We start from the raw sequence: 20070 nt of genomic DNA, 5'->3' as shown, positions 1-20070 counted from the left end.
AAAAAACATGCAGTTGTGTGTAGGACAAGTGAAGAAAATAGATTTAGTACAAAAGTCCTTAATTCCAGGGGCTAGCCGCTAAAGAAACGAACAATTACACAAATGTGCAAATACTATTCAGGATGCCAGATGGCTAGTAAGACTGGAACTCTATACCAATAACCAGATAATTAAACACAATACAGTCATATGCCCAACCACCCCACCTCTTTCCATCGGAAGAACGAGGCACAGTCGCCCCTACGCTCATGCATTATTAAGAGGGTGCACTTCTTCTCCCCACGCCAAAATCCCTCCATTATTTATGCTGAAGGACTGAGTAGGATCCTAATAGGCATATAGGATTTCTCCGTTTGTTGTGCAGGCTCTGTCCAATGAGGGAGGCTTGGAGTGGGTGGGAGCAAATGCAGCTATAAATAGATAGCTCTCTAGCTCTGTGACTCCATGTGGAGGCTGACAGAGGATGCGCTCAGCATGCATAACGAGTAAAGGTAGCACGGAAGAATTTGTGTGCCCATGCAAAGCTACATGCTGAAACTCACTGGCAGCCATTTGACAGACCTGGTGATGGAAAGAAGGTGTAAAGAAAAAGGTTTGTCTGTCTGTGAAAAGTTCTAGCTGGTGCTCTGAATATATTTCTGCTGCTGTAGGAGACGCAGAACCCTTGGCTGAGCACTGATGCCAGTATGAAAGTGTTATGTAATGGCAGCTAAAATGGGCGTCGGTTACATCCCATAGCTCTAGGCAATGCTGAAATCACTGATTGGAGTGTGCATTGGCCAAACAAACTGCTAGTGCACAGCACAGTGGGCCATTGGAATTAAAATAATTGCCCCCAAAATGTTTCTTAGAAATTTTATTAGGGGCCAAGCACTGCAAGTGTGTAGGCACCTATTGTATTCATTAGTGTTCTTATTATTATTATTATTCCACCATTGAAGTCTATGGCAGCCCATAGAACCGTACATAGGAAAGTTATAAAATTTGGTACACTGATAGAGGACACTATGAACTGTAACTGACCCAAATTTGGGTCAAAGTTGCACTGATGTATATGCTCATGACTTTTGAACCGTAAGGCATAGAATCAAAATTCCTTTTTCATCTGATTCCTTGGCTCATGCCGAGTCGAATGGTTTTGATTTCTGCCATTTTAAATTTTACGAAAAACCTACTTTTTCAAACTCCTCCTCGACCGTAACTCTGATTTGCACAAAATTGATGTTGTGTATCATTTAGGGACACTGTGGACAAAAAGTTATTAAAAGATTTTTGATAGACCAAACCATTCTTGAATAACGCTTCAACGAATTTGATGGCAAGTGCCCCAAAATGATCGTGAGGCTGTATCTTCAACATGCTTAAGTGTATTGACACCAAATTTGGCATATGTCATAGCCATAATGACTAGAGCGTACCTCCACAGTTTCGGGACAGCGCCACCTAGTGGTCAGGAAATATGAAAATTAGCCATTTTTGCTTATAACTTCTGAATAGTTTGACCTAAAATTGTGATGCTGGTCTCTTTAGATTCCTTGGGGCATACCGACAATACCCAATTTTCCTATGTCGTCCATTTTGGGTGTCGGCCATTTTGAATTTTGTTGTAAAATACTGTATTAAAAAAAAACTCTGTATGCATCATCTGCGCTATGCCCAGTGCGTACCTATAAAGTTTTGGGCCAGTGCCACCTTGCAGCCAAAAGTTATAATGAAATGTATCAAAATGATTATAACATTTGATTATTTTGGCCTATCGTCCTGTCACTGGTCTCTAAAGATTCCTTCGGTCATGCCAAATACGCTGATACCAAATTTGCCATAGTCGGCCATACTTCTTGTCCGCCATTTTGAATTTAATTGAAAATCTACTTTTTCAAACTCCTCCTAAGCCATAAGTCCGATTTGCATGAAATTTGTCATGTATCATCTAGGAAAACTCACGACAAAATGCTATCAAAAGCTTTTCTATATACAAAACGGTTCCAGAATAGCACACCAATGAATTTGATTTGGCAAGTCGCCAAAAAGCATCTGAGGCTGTATCTCTGCAACGCTTTGATGTATTTTTATGAAACTTTGAGTGTGTCATAATGACCACACCTTGACCTCACCAAGCAAACTCTACGCCACCTATTGGTCAAAATGTATAATTGATTGCATTTTAATTTGAGCAATTCTACCTATGTTTTTTATGCTGCTTTCATAGTCATAATCAGTGTTGTCCAATGACACTTTGTACATGCCATACACTGGAGCGCTTGGCCCCGCAATTGCTGCTTGCAGCAATATTTATATTTGTAATCAGTTCAGTCATTCCTCAGTTTAAAGGAATGTTGCAGGGTCGATACAAGTTGAGCACAATCGACTTGGTTAAAAAAAAACTAAAAAAATAACAAACAAACATGTGGTTACAGTGAGGTACTTACACTGGAAGTGAATGGGGCCAGTCCATAAACGTTATAATAGACTCTGTTCAAAGAGATTATCCACAAGACATAAACATTATATGTATGAACATGATTTTAGTGTGATACAATCACGTACTAACCTTATCTGTGTAAAGTTGCTTTGGATAAAAGCATATGCCAAATGAATAAATGTAAAAGTGAAGTTATATATTAAAACTTTGTTGTCATAACGTAATGCCAGCAAACCCTGTGATCTGGTAAATGCTCTAACACTGGTAAATCCCTAATTTTATGACACTAAAATCATGTTAACACATAATATGTTTACGTCTTTTGGCTATACTTTTGAAACAGAGTGTGTTTTAATGTTTGTAGACCCCCAGCAAACACAGAACGTTCCCCTAACATTAGCATTTGGTTGTAAATTGGTTATTTTTTGGGAACAAATTCCTACCATTCTAAGAGCATTTTCTTAAGTGTCTATTTTTTCTGTAACCATAAACTAATGTTCCCAGAACGTTGCATGGAAGTTTTTGTGTGACAACCTAAAAATAACATATATAGAACGTTCCCTAATGGTTATTTTTATGCTGTATTTTCTTTCACTTTTCTATACAATTTTTATTTATTTTTTTATTTCATTTTTCAGTGCGGTTGATACAACAATGCCAGAAATTAGTGCAGTACAGCCTTTCATTAAATGTAGAAGTGAAGATCACACTATATGGGATTTGAACGCATTATAATAAATCTGGCCCGATTCACTTCCATTGTAAGTGCCTTTCTGTGACAGCGATTTTTTGCTTTTTTAAATAAATAAGGGACTAATCGAAATTATTTTTTTTTTCAACATTATGCCACATATGACTGAGCTTAAATTGTATTGAATCTTGAACATTCCTTTAATCATCTATTTTAGCCCTTATTTAAGAAAAGTTAAGTTAACCCACCATTTACTCATTGTTTATAAAACAGTAACATTTTGTTCCAGTTGTCTTCTACATTATGCGTGCGTGCATCTTCAGAATGTATGCAAATACGTGATTACACAACAAAACAATGCCTTGAGCTTTCTCTTACCGAAGAGTTACAGCCAACGCTCACAAAAGATTGTTTTTCAGTGCTCACCGCCAGCCCAAAGCGATGCATTATTGATAATTTTGCTTCTATCGCTTTAAATGGGATTGGTCTGTTTTGTGTGCGTGTGCATGTGAGAGAGAAAGAAAGACAGCGCGAGTGGGAGGCAAGCTTTGTGTGGAGAATCAGAATGAGCGGGCATTAGATGCTGTTAGGGAATTCATTCGATTGTTTAATATATCTTTCCATAAATATATGAAGTGATATTTTCCGGCTTTGGTGCTGATTGAGGTTTACACCTCTATGGCAACATCGGCATATAATATTATCGTCATCACCTCCTCAAGGAAATAACGGGTAGGGCTGCTGGTATATTTATTTATTTTCCCCTCATGCGTCCTGCAACGTTGTTGGGAAACGCGAACGAGCCAGGCAGCGATATTTTACTGATCATGGATTAAAGCTTGTGTGAGCTGCATATGAAAGAAAGGTAAGAGAATGTTCTATAAATAGAGTCGATTGCTATTCAATGTGACAGCATGTTGTTTTGATAACGTTTAGATGACGTTTGACGATAAGGATTCAAGAGAACCAAATCGAAGAGATCAGCTACTGGCAATAGCAATTGTCCCCGGGGAACAAGCCTGGTTAAGAGGAGGATCAGTAGTGCTGATTTGAAAACGGAGAAGGGTTGCAACACCATTACCACTCGCGTTAACGTGCATATCTTTATTTGGCTCAAATAAACTCAGCGATACTGCATTTTCGAACGCGTCTAGCATGTCCAAAAACACAACCATTATGCCCGAAAATTCTGTCTTGTTATGAAGTTCAGTGGGGTTTTAGACACAGCCTTTGTCTTTCTTATGGGATGCTGGATATTCCTCATGTACATGACGTCACCTGTCTGTCTTCCTGTGGCTGAGAGAACAAACACGTTATCCTCGCGCATCTGTCATAATGGAGCGCAATAGATTAAGGGGCCGTTCACACCGAACGTGTAATTGCGGTAAAACAAGCTAGAAGCAGCGCCACGAATAGAACAGAACGCATGAGCCTCTAGACGAGTTGAAGTTATTTTTTCTTTATCACAACGGTCGCGTCTTGCGACAGTTTCCTCAACGGTCAAAGACGTCTGTCTAGCGTATATACGGTTTCAGTGTGAACGGCCCCTAACTGTGACGTAACAGGCAAACATTTGGCTCGGTAAATGCAGATAATCCTTTACAGAATGAAACAGGGCCCTATAGAATGTTTATTAATATTTAGACAACTGCATATTTCCACTCTTGGCGTCAAGGTTGCTCAAGGGAATTTATATATATATATATATATATATATATATATATATATATATATATATATATATATATATATCTGCATTGTTATGTGACAGCAGGAATTTAATGTGTATCTTCTAGAGATGACAATGAGATATGAAGCTCATTCAGAGAAAGCACATGGCTTCAAAATGAAGACACACCTCTCACTATACAAGCTAAATTGTTAGGCTATCAGGATGTCTTTACAAGTCTGGCCAGGGATTGCTTCTCTTAAGCTGTTTATTAGCTTTGAAGAACCTTGGTGATTAGGCCTATTCTAATTTAGAGGTTAAAACATCAGTGAGTTCAAGAGAGTCATTGTGTCCAATATGGCCGCCCTTTTAAAGCTGAAGTATTTTATTTTATTATTGTTTTTGCGCCACTAAAGTCAGTAATCAAAATTGAAAAAAAAAAAAAAAAAATTTTTTTTTTTTTTTTTTTTTTGTTTTCAACAGGTTTACAGAACACACTTCCCTCTTTCTTTGGTTGGATTAACAGATAGTTCCGCCCCAAACTCACACCATTGTTTGAGCTGATGTTGCTGTGTTGGGCTGGTTGGGATGCTCAAACAAACAAAGGTTTGATAGCACCAGAGAGCCACAATGTTCATACTTAAGGGAAATTAACCTACAAATGGCTTACTTATAGTTGCCTCTGCATATTAAGCTGGTATAAGATAAAGTATTTTAAAAACGAAAAACAATACATCTTGGCAAATATGGCCTTTGCCATTGTTTCTATGTATTCTGACTTTGCAATGCTTTTATGTCTGATGACAATCCATTACAGTCCATGACAGCCAGATGACCCATTGCTTTGTCATGAAAAAGAGGAACAACTGCATTTACAGCTGTAACTAATATCATGGGTGAAAGTGAGCATGTGTGGAGGCCCACTCAGTGTTGACAGGATAGTGTGCACTATCCTTACTGAGAGAGTGTAGATTACACATCTTCACTTTCACACCAAGCACCCCCCTCTCTCCACGTCTCTCTCAGTTTTTCAGGTGGTGGTTAATCAGTCTGTTTCTTACTAAGGCTGCAGTTTGCCAAGCAGAGAGAGAACCCATTCAGTTTTTGCTTCTGTCATGGAATACCTCAAAGCGCCAAACTGTCTCGGATCCGCCTGAAGTTTTCCAGTGGCTTGATATGAAGCTAATTTAGATGCTGTTTTGGTTCCTTCCCTGTTTTAGAGACTATAACTAATGCCTTATGTATCATCTTTGTCTTTATACAACTGCTGTCTGACACATGCAGTGAGAACCATTGTATAAACATTCAGCAATATATTAATTCTGCTGGATTTATTGATTTTTTACAATCGGGGACTAAGCACACTGTTTAGGTTGCAGTACTAACAGGGATAGAAATTATTTGTTTGTCTCTACCAATCCCTTTGAGAAAGACAATACATTCACCCATTTACCAGATGCTTTTATCCAAAGTGACAGTGCATTCAGGCCATACATTTTGCTACCGTGTGTCCTGGGAATTGAACCCATGGCTTTGGCATTTCTAGTGCCATAAACTCTAGCAGTTGAGCTACAGAACAAAATAGATACAGGTGCACATTAGTATAACATTAGTACTTCACATTAGTATAATTTGTGTAGTCTGTAATAATAGAGTGAAACTATTCCTCTGACAGAGCAATTTTCTTACTGTTGTCCCACTTTCAAACTTCTTTCAAAGCCTCAGTTCAACTTCATCTAACTTTTAAAACTTAATTTTAAATTCCACCAAGTCTCTGAAGTGTTCTTAAGCTACCTCTCATGGAATAAGACATGATTGTGGGGTTGCTTTGAACAGTCAAATCCCTTTAAAGAGACCACTGCCAATTCTGTCCACTCCAAGGAGCTTCCACAATACCATCTTCTGCATTTCCTCTCCCTCCATTTTCCACTCTCTAAATGTTCCAAGCATCACACATCTGTCTATGGCAGATGTGCTGGGTCTCGTTTCTCTCCTTGTTTGTTGTTGTAGTGCTTGTGTGCTTAGCCCGTAAATCCAACTAACATGGGTAAGTAGGCTGTGCCTGTAGGCGAAATGAAAAGGATTGCAAAAATGGGGGAAAAGACTTTACTCTTCACTATGCAAGCATACTGCCAACTGCTGTAGAAATGCCCTAGAAAGTTTTGTTTTTGCCCCTCCACTGATGCAGACCAGTTCGCTTGTTTTGTATCGTAGCGTATTTGTAATTGCAATTTCTGGCCAATCATCCTCAAGTGCTTTTGGAATTTCTTCGCTTGGACATTTTGCCACACATATGAGTGGTTTCTGGCTAAACCATTCTGAGATGAAAAACTTGATGTCAGTGTATGCAAATATGCAATTTACCTGCACATTTTTAGCAAGTAATAATTATTACCTGGTTCTTGCAGTAAACAAGAGTCAAGAGGTTCTAACATATTAACTGTCACATCTTAAATTAAATAATTTTCCTAAAATTTTGTATTTGATCACTTTGAAGACTACAGTAAGATACTACACAGTAAACCAGGTTATAACACATCTATTAGATACATTTATGTTTTACATTTACTCATTTAGCAGACGCTTATATCCAAAGCGACTTACAAGGATAAGCGATTCATCCTAAGCAGACAGTAACACAAAGAGTACTGCATTACAAAGTTTCAATTGTGTTAGAAAAGTATTAGCCAAGACAGAGAGTAGTGTAACAATTTATTAAATTTTTTTTAATGTTATGAGTGTAGGGTCAAGTGCTCATTACAAAGTTGTGTCTTTAGCCATTTTTGTAAGACAGAGAGGGAGTCTGCTTCATGGATGGAGTTAGGAAGGTTGTTCCACCACCGAGGTACAGTGTAGCCAAAAGTCTGGGAAAGTGATTTGGTACCTCTTTGTGCTGGTACCACAATGCGCCGCTCATTTGCACACTGCACCCTTCAGGTGGCAACGTAGCTCTGCAGGAATGATTGTAGGTAAACTGGTGCAGAACCAGTGACTGTTCTGAATGTCAGCATCAGAGCTTTGAACTTGATATGTGCAGCAACTGATAGCCAGTGTAGAGAGACAAGGAGGGGTTTGTTGAATACCAGAAGTGCTGCTGTATTCTGGATCATTTGCAGTGACCTAACTGCACATGCAGGAAGGCAGGCTAAAATAGCATTACAGTAATTCAGTCTAGATATGACAAGAGACTTAACAGTTGTGTGGCATGTTCAGAGAAGAAGGGTCTTATCTTCCTAATGTTGAGTGCAAATCTAAAGAATCTGTTTTTGAGATGTGGTCGGTGAAATTAAGTTGGTTGTCGATGGTTAACCCTAGGTTTCTTAGGGATTCTATGTACAGTAAGACCTATATCATAAACACATCTGCTATATAACCAGCTAAGAGAAACCCTCAAACTTGGTCGGAACTCTGACTCTTATGAGCATCCTTTGCCTGACTTATGTTCACAATTTCAAGTGAGTTTAATGACCCACATAAGAGTAGAAATTTAATGTACATTTCCATTCAAGAGTGAATTGAAGGTCAAACATTGATTTTCTTGCATGAGGGAGATAATTAACACATGTTGGATGACTAGTTAATGTTACTAACAAACAAAATAGCTTATACAGGACAATGTAATGCCTTTAGCATTAGCATGTGAACTCCACCTCCAGTAATTTGTTTTATTTGAAATAAAGTCCTTTTTTTCAGAATTTTTGCTACAAACAGACAATTCTAATAATTTGACAAGAGGAAGTTCTTAGAACTTGGCTGTGACCAAATATGAGAGTCATTGAGATGTCGTTGTAGGTTTATTCCAAATTAATCTACCTGGTTTCAAAGAAACACTTTACTATTTCAACATATTGCAACAATGATTTAAAAGAGGTGCTACAACAGCAATGACTTTGATTCCCTTTCACACAAATCATGAGTAAAACGGCAGATAATCAATTCATAAACACTTACTTGCTACTCTCACAGTGCTATCTTATGACATCAAAACACTTTTTTGAAAACTCATGCCTTGAAAGGCGATACATTTCAACATTTGCATTACATAAACAACAATTACAAGCATATTCAAGCACGATCAATTTGCGCAGCAACTCAACCGATAGAGCGTTGTACTTGTGATGCAGGACTGGGATACGAGTTCTGAAAAGCACACGAACAAGCATGTGAGCCGAAAGTGGCTTAGATGCACCACAAAATTATGTGGTTGCTTTAGCAATTGTGTTTTTCATGTCACATTTTCTTTTTAAAACACTATCGCTTATGTTTAAGGTTTTGTCGATTTAACCTTCAGAAACAAATTTTTTTCATCTCACATTTGCTTTTTATGACAGTCAGTTATGTTAAGGTTTAAGGTAGGGAGGTAGGCTTGTTGATTCAAAAATCGTCAGAGAATTAACCTTAAAAACCTCAACTGTTTGGAGAAAATGTAACTTACTTTTAGCGTCACACCATGTACTTTTGGTTTTAAAATACACCCAATTATTTAAGTGGTGCTTTTTCCTCTCTGTGTATCCAAACAAACTCTTATGAACCCATCTGGATGGCAGCCATGCCCTTTCCATGTCCTGCTCTCAAGCGTTTTTCAAATATTTAGCTGCTTAACTGTGTTTCTGGGAGATTTTCCCCAGATATTTTCCACTTTTCAAAATCTTCATGGAGCTACCCCTGAGCTGATTTGTTCTAATGCTGGCTCTACAGTCAAGAAATGCAGTACATTTGCAAATACATGTTGCATTTGAATTTATATTTATTATGAAATGTTAATTTGTGCTTAAGAATTTTAATGATTAGCTGCTCTATATACATAAGGCGTTGTGTGTGTTTACAGCCTTTATGTAATACTGTTTCTGTGCTTAAAAATAGCTATCAACTGAAACATGAGAGCACACACACCAAGAGGTTATAGTTAATACTGTTCTTGAAAACTATTTTGCAGTTGAAATGGAGGGTAAAGACAGCATATGGATGCTTCCTTGGCAAACTGCCACAGCTCTTTTCTTGGCACATATCTGGGTACAGAGAGTTCCCATCACACCCTGTCCAGAATGCATCAGCTACCTTCATTTTTAAGATCACATGTCCCTCTCCATTTAAACATAATCTTGTCCAGTAAGCGTTTGATTTTACCCAGTGCAGAGGTTGGGCCACTAGCACTTGTTCTGAGTGCACAGGGAGCCCTTTTTGAGCCAACTTACCAAATGGTTCAAATAGCGATTTTATTAATAACACTTTACTGCATTGCCCACACAAGTGGCACATCTTGGTGGGCCAAGGCACTCCTCCGCAGTGCAGAAGTGGGGCTGAAGGTGTTTTGATGTGCTTGCTCAGTCCTGTACTTCATTAGGCAGTTCAGTTGCTCTCCTTGGTGCTGAAGTTGCACTAACAGGTCCTTCTCTGTCTCTCGTTCTATTTTCTCTTGCTCAATTTTCACCAAAAGCACTATTCCATGCTCTTCTTCCTTAAACTTTCTTACAGATGTCTGCTGGCTTCAATTTTCATGTTACCTCTTCCTTTTTTATCCATTTAATATGCTTTTATGCCAGTGTATAGCTCTTTGCATGCTGCCATTTTGATATGTCTTGCAAAAGTGATGCTTTTATCTATCTATCTATCTATCTATCTATCTATCTATCTATCTATCTATCTATCTATCTGTCTGTCTGTCTGTCTGTCTGTCTGTCTGTCTATCTATTTGTTTTTTGTTTTGTTTTGTTTTTTTAAAATCTTGCACAACCCCCAAATATTTCTGTGCTGATTTGCTGTAACCTTGGAAGCTCCAAGAGGTGAAAGTGTGTTTATGGTCTGCTCTTTAGTGATTCCTAGGGAAATTAATTAGAAGTGCATTTGCGTTATTTTTTACATAGGTTTTGTTTTCCTGTGAAGTCTAGTGCTCTCGCAGTCTTAAACACTGACATGCAAATAAACATTTTTGTTTTTCCTCAGTTAAACTTGACTCATTGCCTTTTAAAGGTGAAGTGCATAATTTCTGAGCCAAAATAATGTTCTAAAGGTCAAACATAATGACCTAATGTTTCCAAAAGGTGTGCCAAACAGTCCCCCCATCTTCCATTAGTTGGGCAAACAGATAGTCCTGCCCCAAACTCATGCCATTGGTTAAGTCAGTGTTGCTATTCCGGGCTGGTCGGGATTCCCAAACAAACAAACACATTTTGGGGAAATCAGCCTACAAATGGTTTACTTACTGTTGTCTCTGCATATTAGGCTGGGACAGGAGTAAGTATTTAACGCTGAAATAATTACACACTTCACCTTAAAGTGTTCTGCATTTATTATCAGTGGGTGCAATTTCTGTGTATAATTATTTGAGCTGAGGAGATATTTCTGCATGCAAGCGACACTCATTGACATTTTACACTTGGAGCATTAGTGAGCAGAGCACACACACCTGCATGTAGGTTTTAAGGTGGACCAGGGTGTTCAGAGCAGATTTTTGAATCATATTCTACAAGGTACAGAATAGTTGAATTATACTATTTATGTTGTTGTACTATTTAGATATGTTATCTAGGCTAAACTGGATGGCTATTTCACTAGGCTGGGTAAAATATAGATTTTACGATGCATCGCGATCTTCATTTGAACAAGAACGATCTTTCACTCTATGTGGCAATGATTTGCCACTGGCTAGTAAATGATCAGATTTCACTCACCAGTGATTGAGTAGTGTAGTGGAGAAGAAGTTATTTGTACAGAGGGCCTTTCACTGCATGTTGAGAGTAAAAGTTTGGTGTCCGAAGACAAGATCCACAAATCCATATGTCATTGAATAATGTCTCTTTTAACACCCTTTCTGTTTTTTACAGTCAGTTGTTGGATGCGCTAAACAAACTACACATGTCGTCTCTTGTTATATGTGCTCACTGGCTGATGCCGCTAGTCTTAAAGAGACAGTACCGATTAAGCACGTGTTCTACATATCAATGTAAATTCTTGTAAATAGTGCAAATGATGCAAGTAAACAATAAAAATGTAACAAAAATATACATGCAACATAATATATGCACTTTCAAGACATTCATTGATGGAATAAACTGAATTTGAAAATTTTTCAATAGCTAAAATGTGATCAATTTGATAAAAAACTAATGATAAAATATAATTTGTAAAATTAATATTTTCAAATTGTACCTAGAAGGGTTGCTAGAATGTTCTTTTAAGAACATTAGCTGAGAGATCATTTATTTTATATGTAAGCAAAATGGACATCGTATCAGAAATGTACCCGCCCCAAACTCACACCACTGGTTTAGCCAATGTTGCAGTGTCCAGCTGGTCAGACCCCTCAAGCAAACAGAGCACAGTTTGAAAACACCAGAGACAGTGTATACACTTTTTTTAAGAATTCCACTTACAAAAGCCGTACCTATTGTCATATTAAGCTAGGATTGGTGAATATATTTGAATAAAGATTTAACAAAGACTTCTATGCACTCTTGTCAATAATAATGTATTTCTGAATCAATTTGTCAAAAAAATATTTAACTCAAACTCTTTAACTCTATTCACAGGCTTCCAATGCTGAATATGTCCACTCCCAGTGACCTTAAGTCTCCCTGCATGACACGGAACGGCATGGTCAAGCTGCCCCCCCAGCCCAACGGCCTCGGTTCGGCCAGCATCACCAAAGGCACTCCAGCTGCCAAGAACCGCCTCTGCCAGTCCTCCTCTGTGCCCACCATCTTGCCTCCCCCTAGCCTGCCCTATCACCTGGAGCCCCTGCCCACAGCGGCCTCACTGCTAGGCCCCGACCTGGACACAAGCCCAGTGACTGCCATCAAACCCCACCTCAGGCAATTCCCCAAGCCCCTGCTGGAAAGGCAACTGGTGCTGGATGAGAAGGTGCTGAACCGGCTCTTGTGGTACTTTACAACGACCGAAAAGTGCATACTCGCCCAGGTGTGCAAGACATGGAGGAAGGTGCTCTACCAGCCCAAGTTCTGGGAGGGCGTGACACCCATCCTGCATGCCAAAGAACTCTACACTATCCTGCCCAATGGGGAGAAAGAGTTTGTTAGCCTGCAGGCGTTTGCTCTCAGAGGCTTCCAGTTCTTCTGTCTGGTTGGCGTCTCTGATTTGGACATTTGTGAGTTCATCGACAACTATCCGCTGTCAAAGAAGGGAGTCAAGTCTGTCAGTCTGAAGAGGTCGACTATAACGGATGCAGGACTTGAGGTAAATAGAGTCAAGTCAGTGCACTAGTATTCAGAAAGAAAAAAATATAGATCCATGCTGTTTACAGCTCAACAATACGGATGGCCCTAATGGCCTCAGGGCCAGCTGATGGAACCGTCACATTCCCTACTGAGCCAGTACCTGATCTTACATCCAATAATCAGATACATGTGTTTTTACACCTTGCAAATGTAAACATTTGGATTTCTGTGATGTATTGCACACACTGTAAAATTGTGGCGTTTTAGTCATGTTTTCTAGTAAAAAAATCTAGGGTCATTCCTCGTCAACTCAACCAGAGGTCCCTGGCTCAGTTTTTTATTTTTTACTGGCAAAAGAAATTATAAATGATGAAAAATCAGTTGACTTCAGCATACCTTGTTGCATTATATACCAATAATATGAGTCAATATATATATATATATATATATATATATATATATATATATATATATATATATATACAGGTGCATCTCAATAAATTAGAATGTCGTGGAAAAGTTCATTTATTTCAGTAATTCAACTCAAATTGTGAAACTCGTGTATTAAATAAATTCAATGCACACAGACTGAAGTAGTTTAAGTCTTTGGTTCTTTTAATTGTGATGATTTTGGCTCACATTTAACAAAAACCCACCAATTCACTATCTCAAAAAATTAGAATATGGTGACATGCCAATCAGCTAATCAACTCAAAACACCTGCAAAGGTTTCCTGGGCCTTCAAAATGGTCTCTCAGTTTGGTTCACTAGGCTACACAATCATGGGGAAGACTGCTGATCTGACAGTTGTCCAGAAGACAATCATTGACACCCTTCACAAGGAGGGTAAGCCACAAACATTCATTGCCAAAGAAGCTGGCTGTTCACAGAGTGCTGTATCCAAGCATGTTAACAGAAAGTTGAGTGGAAGGAAAAAGTGTGGAAGAAAAAGATGCACAACCAACCGAGAGAACCACAGCCTTATGAGGATTGTCAAGCAAAATCGATTCAAGAATTTGGGTGAACTTCACAAGGAATGGACTGAGGCTGGGGTCAAGGCATCAAGAGCCACCACACACAGACGTGTCAAGGAATTTGGCTACAGTTGTCGTATTCCTCTTGTTAAGCCACTCCTGAACCACAGACAACGTCAGAGGTGTCTTACCTGGGCTAAGGAGAAGAAGAACTGGACTGTTGCCCAGTGGTCCAAAGTCCTCTTTTCAGATGAGAGCAAGTTTTGTATTTCATTTGGAAACCAAGGTCCTAGAGTCTGGAAGAAGGGTGGAGAAGCTCATAGCCCAAGTTGCTTGAAGTCCAGTGTTAAGTTTCCACAGTCTGTGATGATTTGGGGTGCAATGTCATCTGCTGGTGTTGGTCCATTGTGTTTTTTGAAAACCAAAGTCACTGCACCCGTTTACCAAGAAATTTTGGAGCACTTCATGCTTCCTTCTGCTGACCAGCTTTTTAAAGATGCTGATTTCATTTTCCAGCAGGATTTGGCACCTGCCCACACTGCCAAAAGCACCAAAAGTTGGTTAAATGACCATGGTGTTGGTGTGCTTGACTGGCCAGCAAACTCACCAGACCTGAACCCCATAGAGAATCTATGGGGTATTGTCAAGAGGAAAATGAGAAACAAGAGACCAAAAAATGCAGATGAGCTGAAGGCCACTTTCAAAGAAACCTGGGCTTCCATACCACCTCAGCAGTGCCACAAACTGATCACCTCCATGCCACGCCGAATTGAGGCAGTAATTAAAGCAAAAGGAGCCCCTACCAAGTATTGAGTACACATACAGTAAATGAACATACTTTCCAGAAGGCCAACAATTCTCTAAAAATGTTTTTCTTATTGGTCTTATGATGTATTCTAATTTTTTGAGATAGTGAATTGGTGGGTTTTTGTTAAATGTGAGCCAAAATCATCACAATTAAAAGAACCAAAGACTTAAACTACTTCAGTCTGTGTGCATTGAATTTATTTAATACACGAGTTTCACAATTTGAGTTGAATTACTGAAATAAATGAACTTTTCCACGACATTCTAATTTATTGAGATGCACCTGTATATATATTTATTTTATTTTTATTTTTTTTCAAAGTTGAAGTGCCTTTAACTCCAGAAGTAGGGATGCACAATATATTGGTGGCCGATATATTATTGGCCGATAACCGGAAAAATCAAAATATTATTATCACGCCGATGATGGAATTACCGCCAATATCTTCGCCAATAATTTGTTAAGGTTTATTTGCTTGCGGCTGAGAATCTCTGACTGCCTGCAGTGTCTTTCCTTCAGGCAGAGACTCGGGCAGCCCCAAGCGACAGTGCGCGTGCGCACACACACAACATGTCTGTGTGAGTGAGAGCAGGTGAGAGCCAAGCTGATGTTGCTTTGTGTGGATTATTTTAACATCTCTGCACCTTGTTTTGTTGTTTTAGGTCAAATTTTAATTCGGGATCATCTGCTGTGAGTAATGACATGTCATTTCCCATATTCTGTTGATGTTTCATGAGGCAATAAATGAAAATGCGACAAAAACATGTATGTATGTTACTTGGGGGCGATAACTTTCGTTTATTACTTAATGAAACATAAACAGAATGTGCAAAATTGCACATCGTTACTTGATGCACAGCATTGCGTTTAAAACAAGCCCCAAAACAACCTAACATGGTTCATAGATCTTGAAACAAATTTCACAGAGTGACTCGAGATGGCTAAAAACATTAGTTTGTGAGTGAAACGAATGTGCTTGTTGTATTTTACGAGTTGAGATTTTTCTAACGTTATGACTCATGACTATTGGAACTGTTATAGATGAATGATGTAAAAAGCGTCTGTGACCACCGCTGCACTCGCAGTCTGGCTGCTATTATAAATATTACACAGAGTTTAGGGTTTGTATTGTGTGTTTTGTTGTTTAATGTTTATCACCTCATTTTGGTTTAATGCATTATTACAGCTGTTTGAAGTTCATTATTCTTTCTCTGTTAGAGTCATCAGGATTACCGTAAACACTCATATAAATGGGCACCATACAATTTATGCAGGTGTACTGTCGTTTATTTCTCATTCAAATCAGCATACATTTGTTTTATAGGCACATTTCTGGTTCATGTTACATCAGCCAAACCTTAAATAGCAGCAAGTCCAAATCCAAGCTTTTACATGACACATATTTTTCAAATGTGAATGAATTACCTAGCAGTTACAGGTTGGATTAAAACTTAAAACCTTTTTTTAAATATTGGCTATCAGTATCGGCCACAATGAGCTGTGAATTATCAGTTATCGGTATATGCCCAGAAATTCCATATCGGTGCATCCCTATCCAGATGTATTAAAGATATCTTAATATCCTTTTAGATTATGGTTCAGAACAAACTTTACTTAAAACTGGAGATATTGGGCTGTGAGTTTGGCTCCAATCATAAATTGTTAAATTTGGTAGAAAACCATACGTGTGTAACATAGTATGAAGCTATTTTTTGTCCAACAAAACAAAGGTCTGAAGTACAAATCATGTTGAAATTAAAAATGTACATTTATTTATTCACATAAAATAAAAATCTCAATTTTCGAGAGTATAAAAATACAGTAAATAATCATTCTTAAAACACCATTACGTTACTGGAGAAGACATTATTATACTTGTTTTCAAAAAACGTATCTTGAATTAATTTTTTCTTGTTTTAAATATAAATCTAACAACATTTAGTAAGGATTATGTTTAAAACAAGATAAAACAGTTCTCTGAAAAACAAGTCTTAAAATCTAACATATTTATTCTAATCCATATCCATATAAATATATATATTTCATTACACTAAGCTTTGCTATGTTTACAGACACAAAATATGTTGTTAGATGTAGCTATATATCATATTTGTGTTGGGGTCAGTGAAGTATAACATAATTAGCTAGATGGTAATAGAATCTGAAGTGTCTAACATACATGGTTAAAAAATTATTGTGTTTTTCGAGAACATGCAGAGATGATCACGCTCATCACACTTGTCTCTATGCTGTTGCTATTCTAGGACTGGGCTTTTGTTGCCATGGTTAACTCTCAAATTGTTTGTGACAGCATCCAAGCCCCCCCCCCAGATACACAAAGCAGCATGTGCAGTGATAAAATCTGTGGAGCTTATTCTGTCTGAGAGAAGGCCTGTGCACCTCAGGCTTGCTTGTGAATTATATAGGACAGGGAAGATATCACAGCACAAAGCTAATGACCATGTACTCGATAGGAGAACAGAAGCCTGGCTTCAAGATTTGTTTTTCTTGGTGAAATTAGCTCTGTTATTTGCTCTTTGTCTTAGCCATTGGTGAATTCATTATAAATTCATGATTCGTGTATCAAGAATATAAATACAGAAACTGAAAAACTGAAATTGTGACTGAAAACTGAACATTTGCACATTGTTCGCTCTCTCTCTCTTTTTTTTTTCTACTTTGTAACTAGGTCAGTGGGGTCACAATACATCGATTGTGAACTGTCTGAATACATTAACTTTTGTGGTTGATCACAATAATTAGGCCAAATATCCAGGTGTGCATTATTTAGGCTCCAAAAGTCTGAGACCACTAGTGAAAATGCTCCTATTTTCCATTCTTTTCTAATTTAAATACAAAATATTTCATTACAAATTGTATTATCAGCAAAAGAATTTGAGTAGAAAGTTGAAAACACAAATTTCTGAATTTCTTAGAATTTGGTGTTGGTCTCCCTTTTGCTTTAATAACAGCATGCACTCCAGCTGGTATGGACTCCACAAGTTTGTGCAAAACCTGATGATCCTTTTTATCCCAGCATGATTTAAGAATGTTCCAAAGAGCATCTTGTGTGCTTCAATGGAAGCAAGGACATCTGACCTTCCACACAAAGGAGATATAGTAATAGTGACCCAGAATTAGTGCAGAATTTTGTATATATTTTCTTTCCATTTATTTCCATATTTTAATTTCAAAAATCTGCTTTATGTTTGTGTAAAAGCTAAACGTCCTTACATTTAAAGCGATACTTCACCCAAAAAATAAACAATCATTTACTCTCTCTTATGTTGTTCCTGTATGTTTTTTCTGTAGAACACAAAAGGAGATGTTTGGCAGAATGTTCAGGATGGACAGCCTCAGTCACCATTTACTTTCATTGTGCGGAAACAAAATGCAATGAAAGTGAGTGGTGACTGAGGCTAGCATTCTGCCGAACATCTCCTTTTCTGTTTAAGAAAGGCATACAGGTTTGAAATAACATACAGGTAAGTAAATGATGAAAGAGTTTTTATTTTTGGGTGAACTATACATTTAACACACATGCACTTAATTAAACTCATTTAACTACATTTAAATGGCTGTACTAATGCTTTTTTTTAATTGTCTATGTACATCCGTTAGGTTAAGTCGCTAAATTTGAATGAGAAAATGGGAAATATTTATTTTGGTTCTTTTAGACAAATTCATGAAAGTCTTTTTTAAGACAGAAAGAGTTACAATAGCTTTAATATAGGTTTAGGCTTTTTTGTTGATTTAGAAAGCTTTCACATTGTACTTTTAAAGTTCTCTTACAATGATGTCCCGTTTTATATATATTTTAGTAGTTTCTTTCTTTGCAGGCTGCCTTCTTGTCTTATCTAAATACTTAATTAACTGGTCACCATAACCAAAATCTGATCGCGCCTAACCATAAATCTTTTGATCATAATTGTTTCAGTTTTTGTTTAATTTTATGGTTGGAGTCTGCCAGGATGATTCAGATTTTTTAACTTGAATGATTCTGGGTACAAGTAGCACTGTACAATCTAAGTAGTTGACCTTACTTTTTGGCTCAAGTAAAGTGAACTTAATTATTTAAGTACAGTTTACTAGTTACAAGTAAACTTAACTCATCTGTGATTAAAGTATCGTTGTTTTATTTCATTATTTCAATTATCAATTATTATATTAAGTAGGGCTGCACCTAACGATTATTATTTATCGATGAATCTAACGATTCTTTTTCCTATTAGTTGATTAATCTAATTGTGTGCGAGAAGGCGGGACTTACAAAGAGGGGTTAAAGCAATGCAAATATGCACGCACACACAATGAAGTATTAGACCAGATGCACATCATAATGCAACTAAAGCTGAATCCCGGACATTTTCGCAAATTTAGAAATCCCGGCCGGACTCTTTTTTAAGGTCTGAAAAAGAGGACATGTCCGGGAAAAAGAGGATGTATGGTCACTCAATGTTAGCAGTGGCGCAGAAATTACTTTTAACATGGGGGCGATGAGGAAACATTTAGAAAATCAATTTTAAGTGATGACTACTAACAGAAACACGTGCTGTAATACTAATATGTCATAGTACCACATTGTTGGGTCTCTGGCTAAAATACTCCCATGCTTTAGATGACCATGGGTGAGTTTTTTTAGCTGCAGCTTGTTCTTCGGGGGAATCCATGCATAAACCGGGCGCTGCTATTTTAATTACTCCATTGTGACACGCCGACACGTTATGCAAATCGACGTATTTCTGTAATCGATTACGTCGATGAATCATCCCTGCCCTAATATCAAGTTATGTCACGTCTTAAACAGTATGGAAAATTATGACTGGAATCTATGTTACCCATTTGGCATATTGGATTCTCCTCAGGACTTCTTAGTGCACATAAATCTGCACTTTATAAAAGTACAATTGAGTAGAAAAGAAAGATTTAAATTTAACATGCTCCAAGTTCACCAGTGGTAACACTAATCACAACCATCAATCAGCTACAAACAACAATAGTAATATTAATGAAAACTATATTATTGTTTTAATAACAATAATTTTATTTCTCCATAAGTTCCCTTGTCTTGACCAAACATACATCATTTATTAAAGCGCAAGGTCTTGTGGGTATCCCACACAGCCACAATTTTGTATATGATAATATTTCCAAATGTTATATTTCCAAAATGTGGAATTTTAATTTCTGTTTAATTAGGAAAACTTGATTGTTTTATTTAACTTTAGGGCTTAGTAACAGTAACTTAATTAAAACTAGAAAGAACAGTACAAAATAAAGCTTAAGTTGAGTCAACTATTTTATTTTTATTTGAGATTACTGTTATTATTTA

At 37.6% G+C, this 20070-nt stretch overlaps 1 protein-coding gene across 4 annotated transcripts in view; it reads left to right on the top strand.

The window, feature by feature from the left end:
- Positions 1-464: 464 nt before the first annotated feature.
- LOC127452043 (F-box/LRR-repeat protein 16-like) overlaps positions 465-20070 on the top strand; it is a 34469-nt gene continuing 14863 nt past the window's right edge. For 3 of the 4 annotated variants that reach the window (XM_051717182.1, XM_051717181.1, XM_051717180.1), the window contains exons 1-2: positions 3660-3978; positions 12312-12975. In XM_051717182.1, the coding sequence (XP_051573142.1) occupies positions 3968-3978; positions 12312-12975 (675 nt within the window). In that variant the 5' untranslated portion in view covers positions 3660-3967. Of the gene's footprint in view, positions 593-3659; positions 3979-12311; positions 12976-20070 lie in introns of those variants that run through there. The other variant, XM_051717183.1, reaches the window with a different exon arrangement.

Source organism: Myxocyprinus asiaticus, chromosome 14, assembly GCF_019703515.2.
Source record: "Myxocyprinus asiaticus isolate MX2 ecotype Aquarium Trade chromosome 14, UBuf_Myxa_2, whole genome shotgun sequence".
NCBI classification, from domain to species: domain Eukaryota; kingdom Metazoa; phylum Chordata; class Actinopteri; order Cypriniformes; family Catostomidae; genus Myxocyprinus; species Myxocyprinus asiaticus.
The sequence above is the reverse complement of the archived record's forward strand: the minus strand, read 5'-3'. Positions and strand labels throughout refer to the sequence as shown.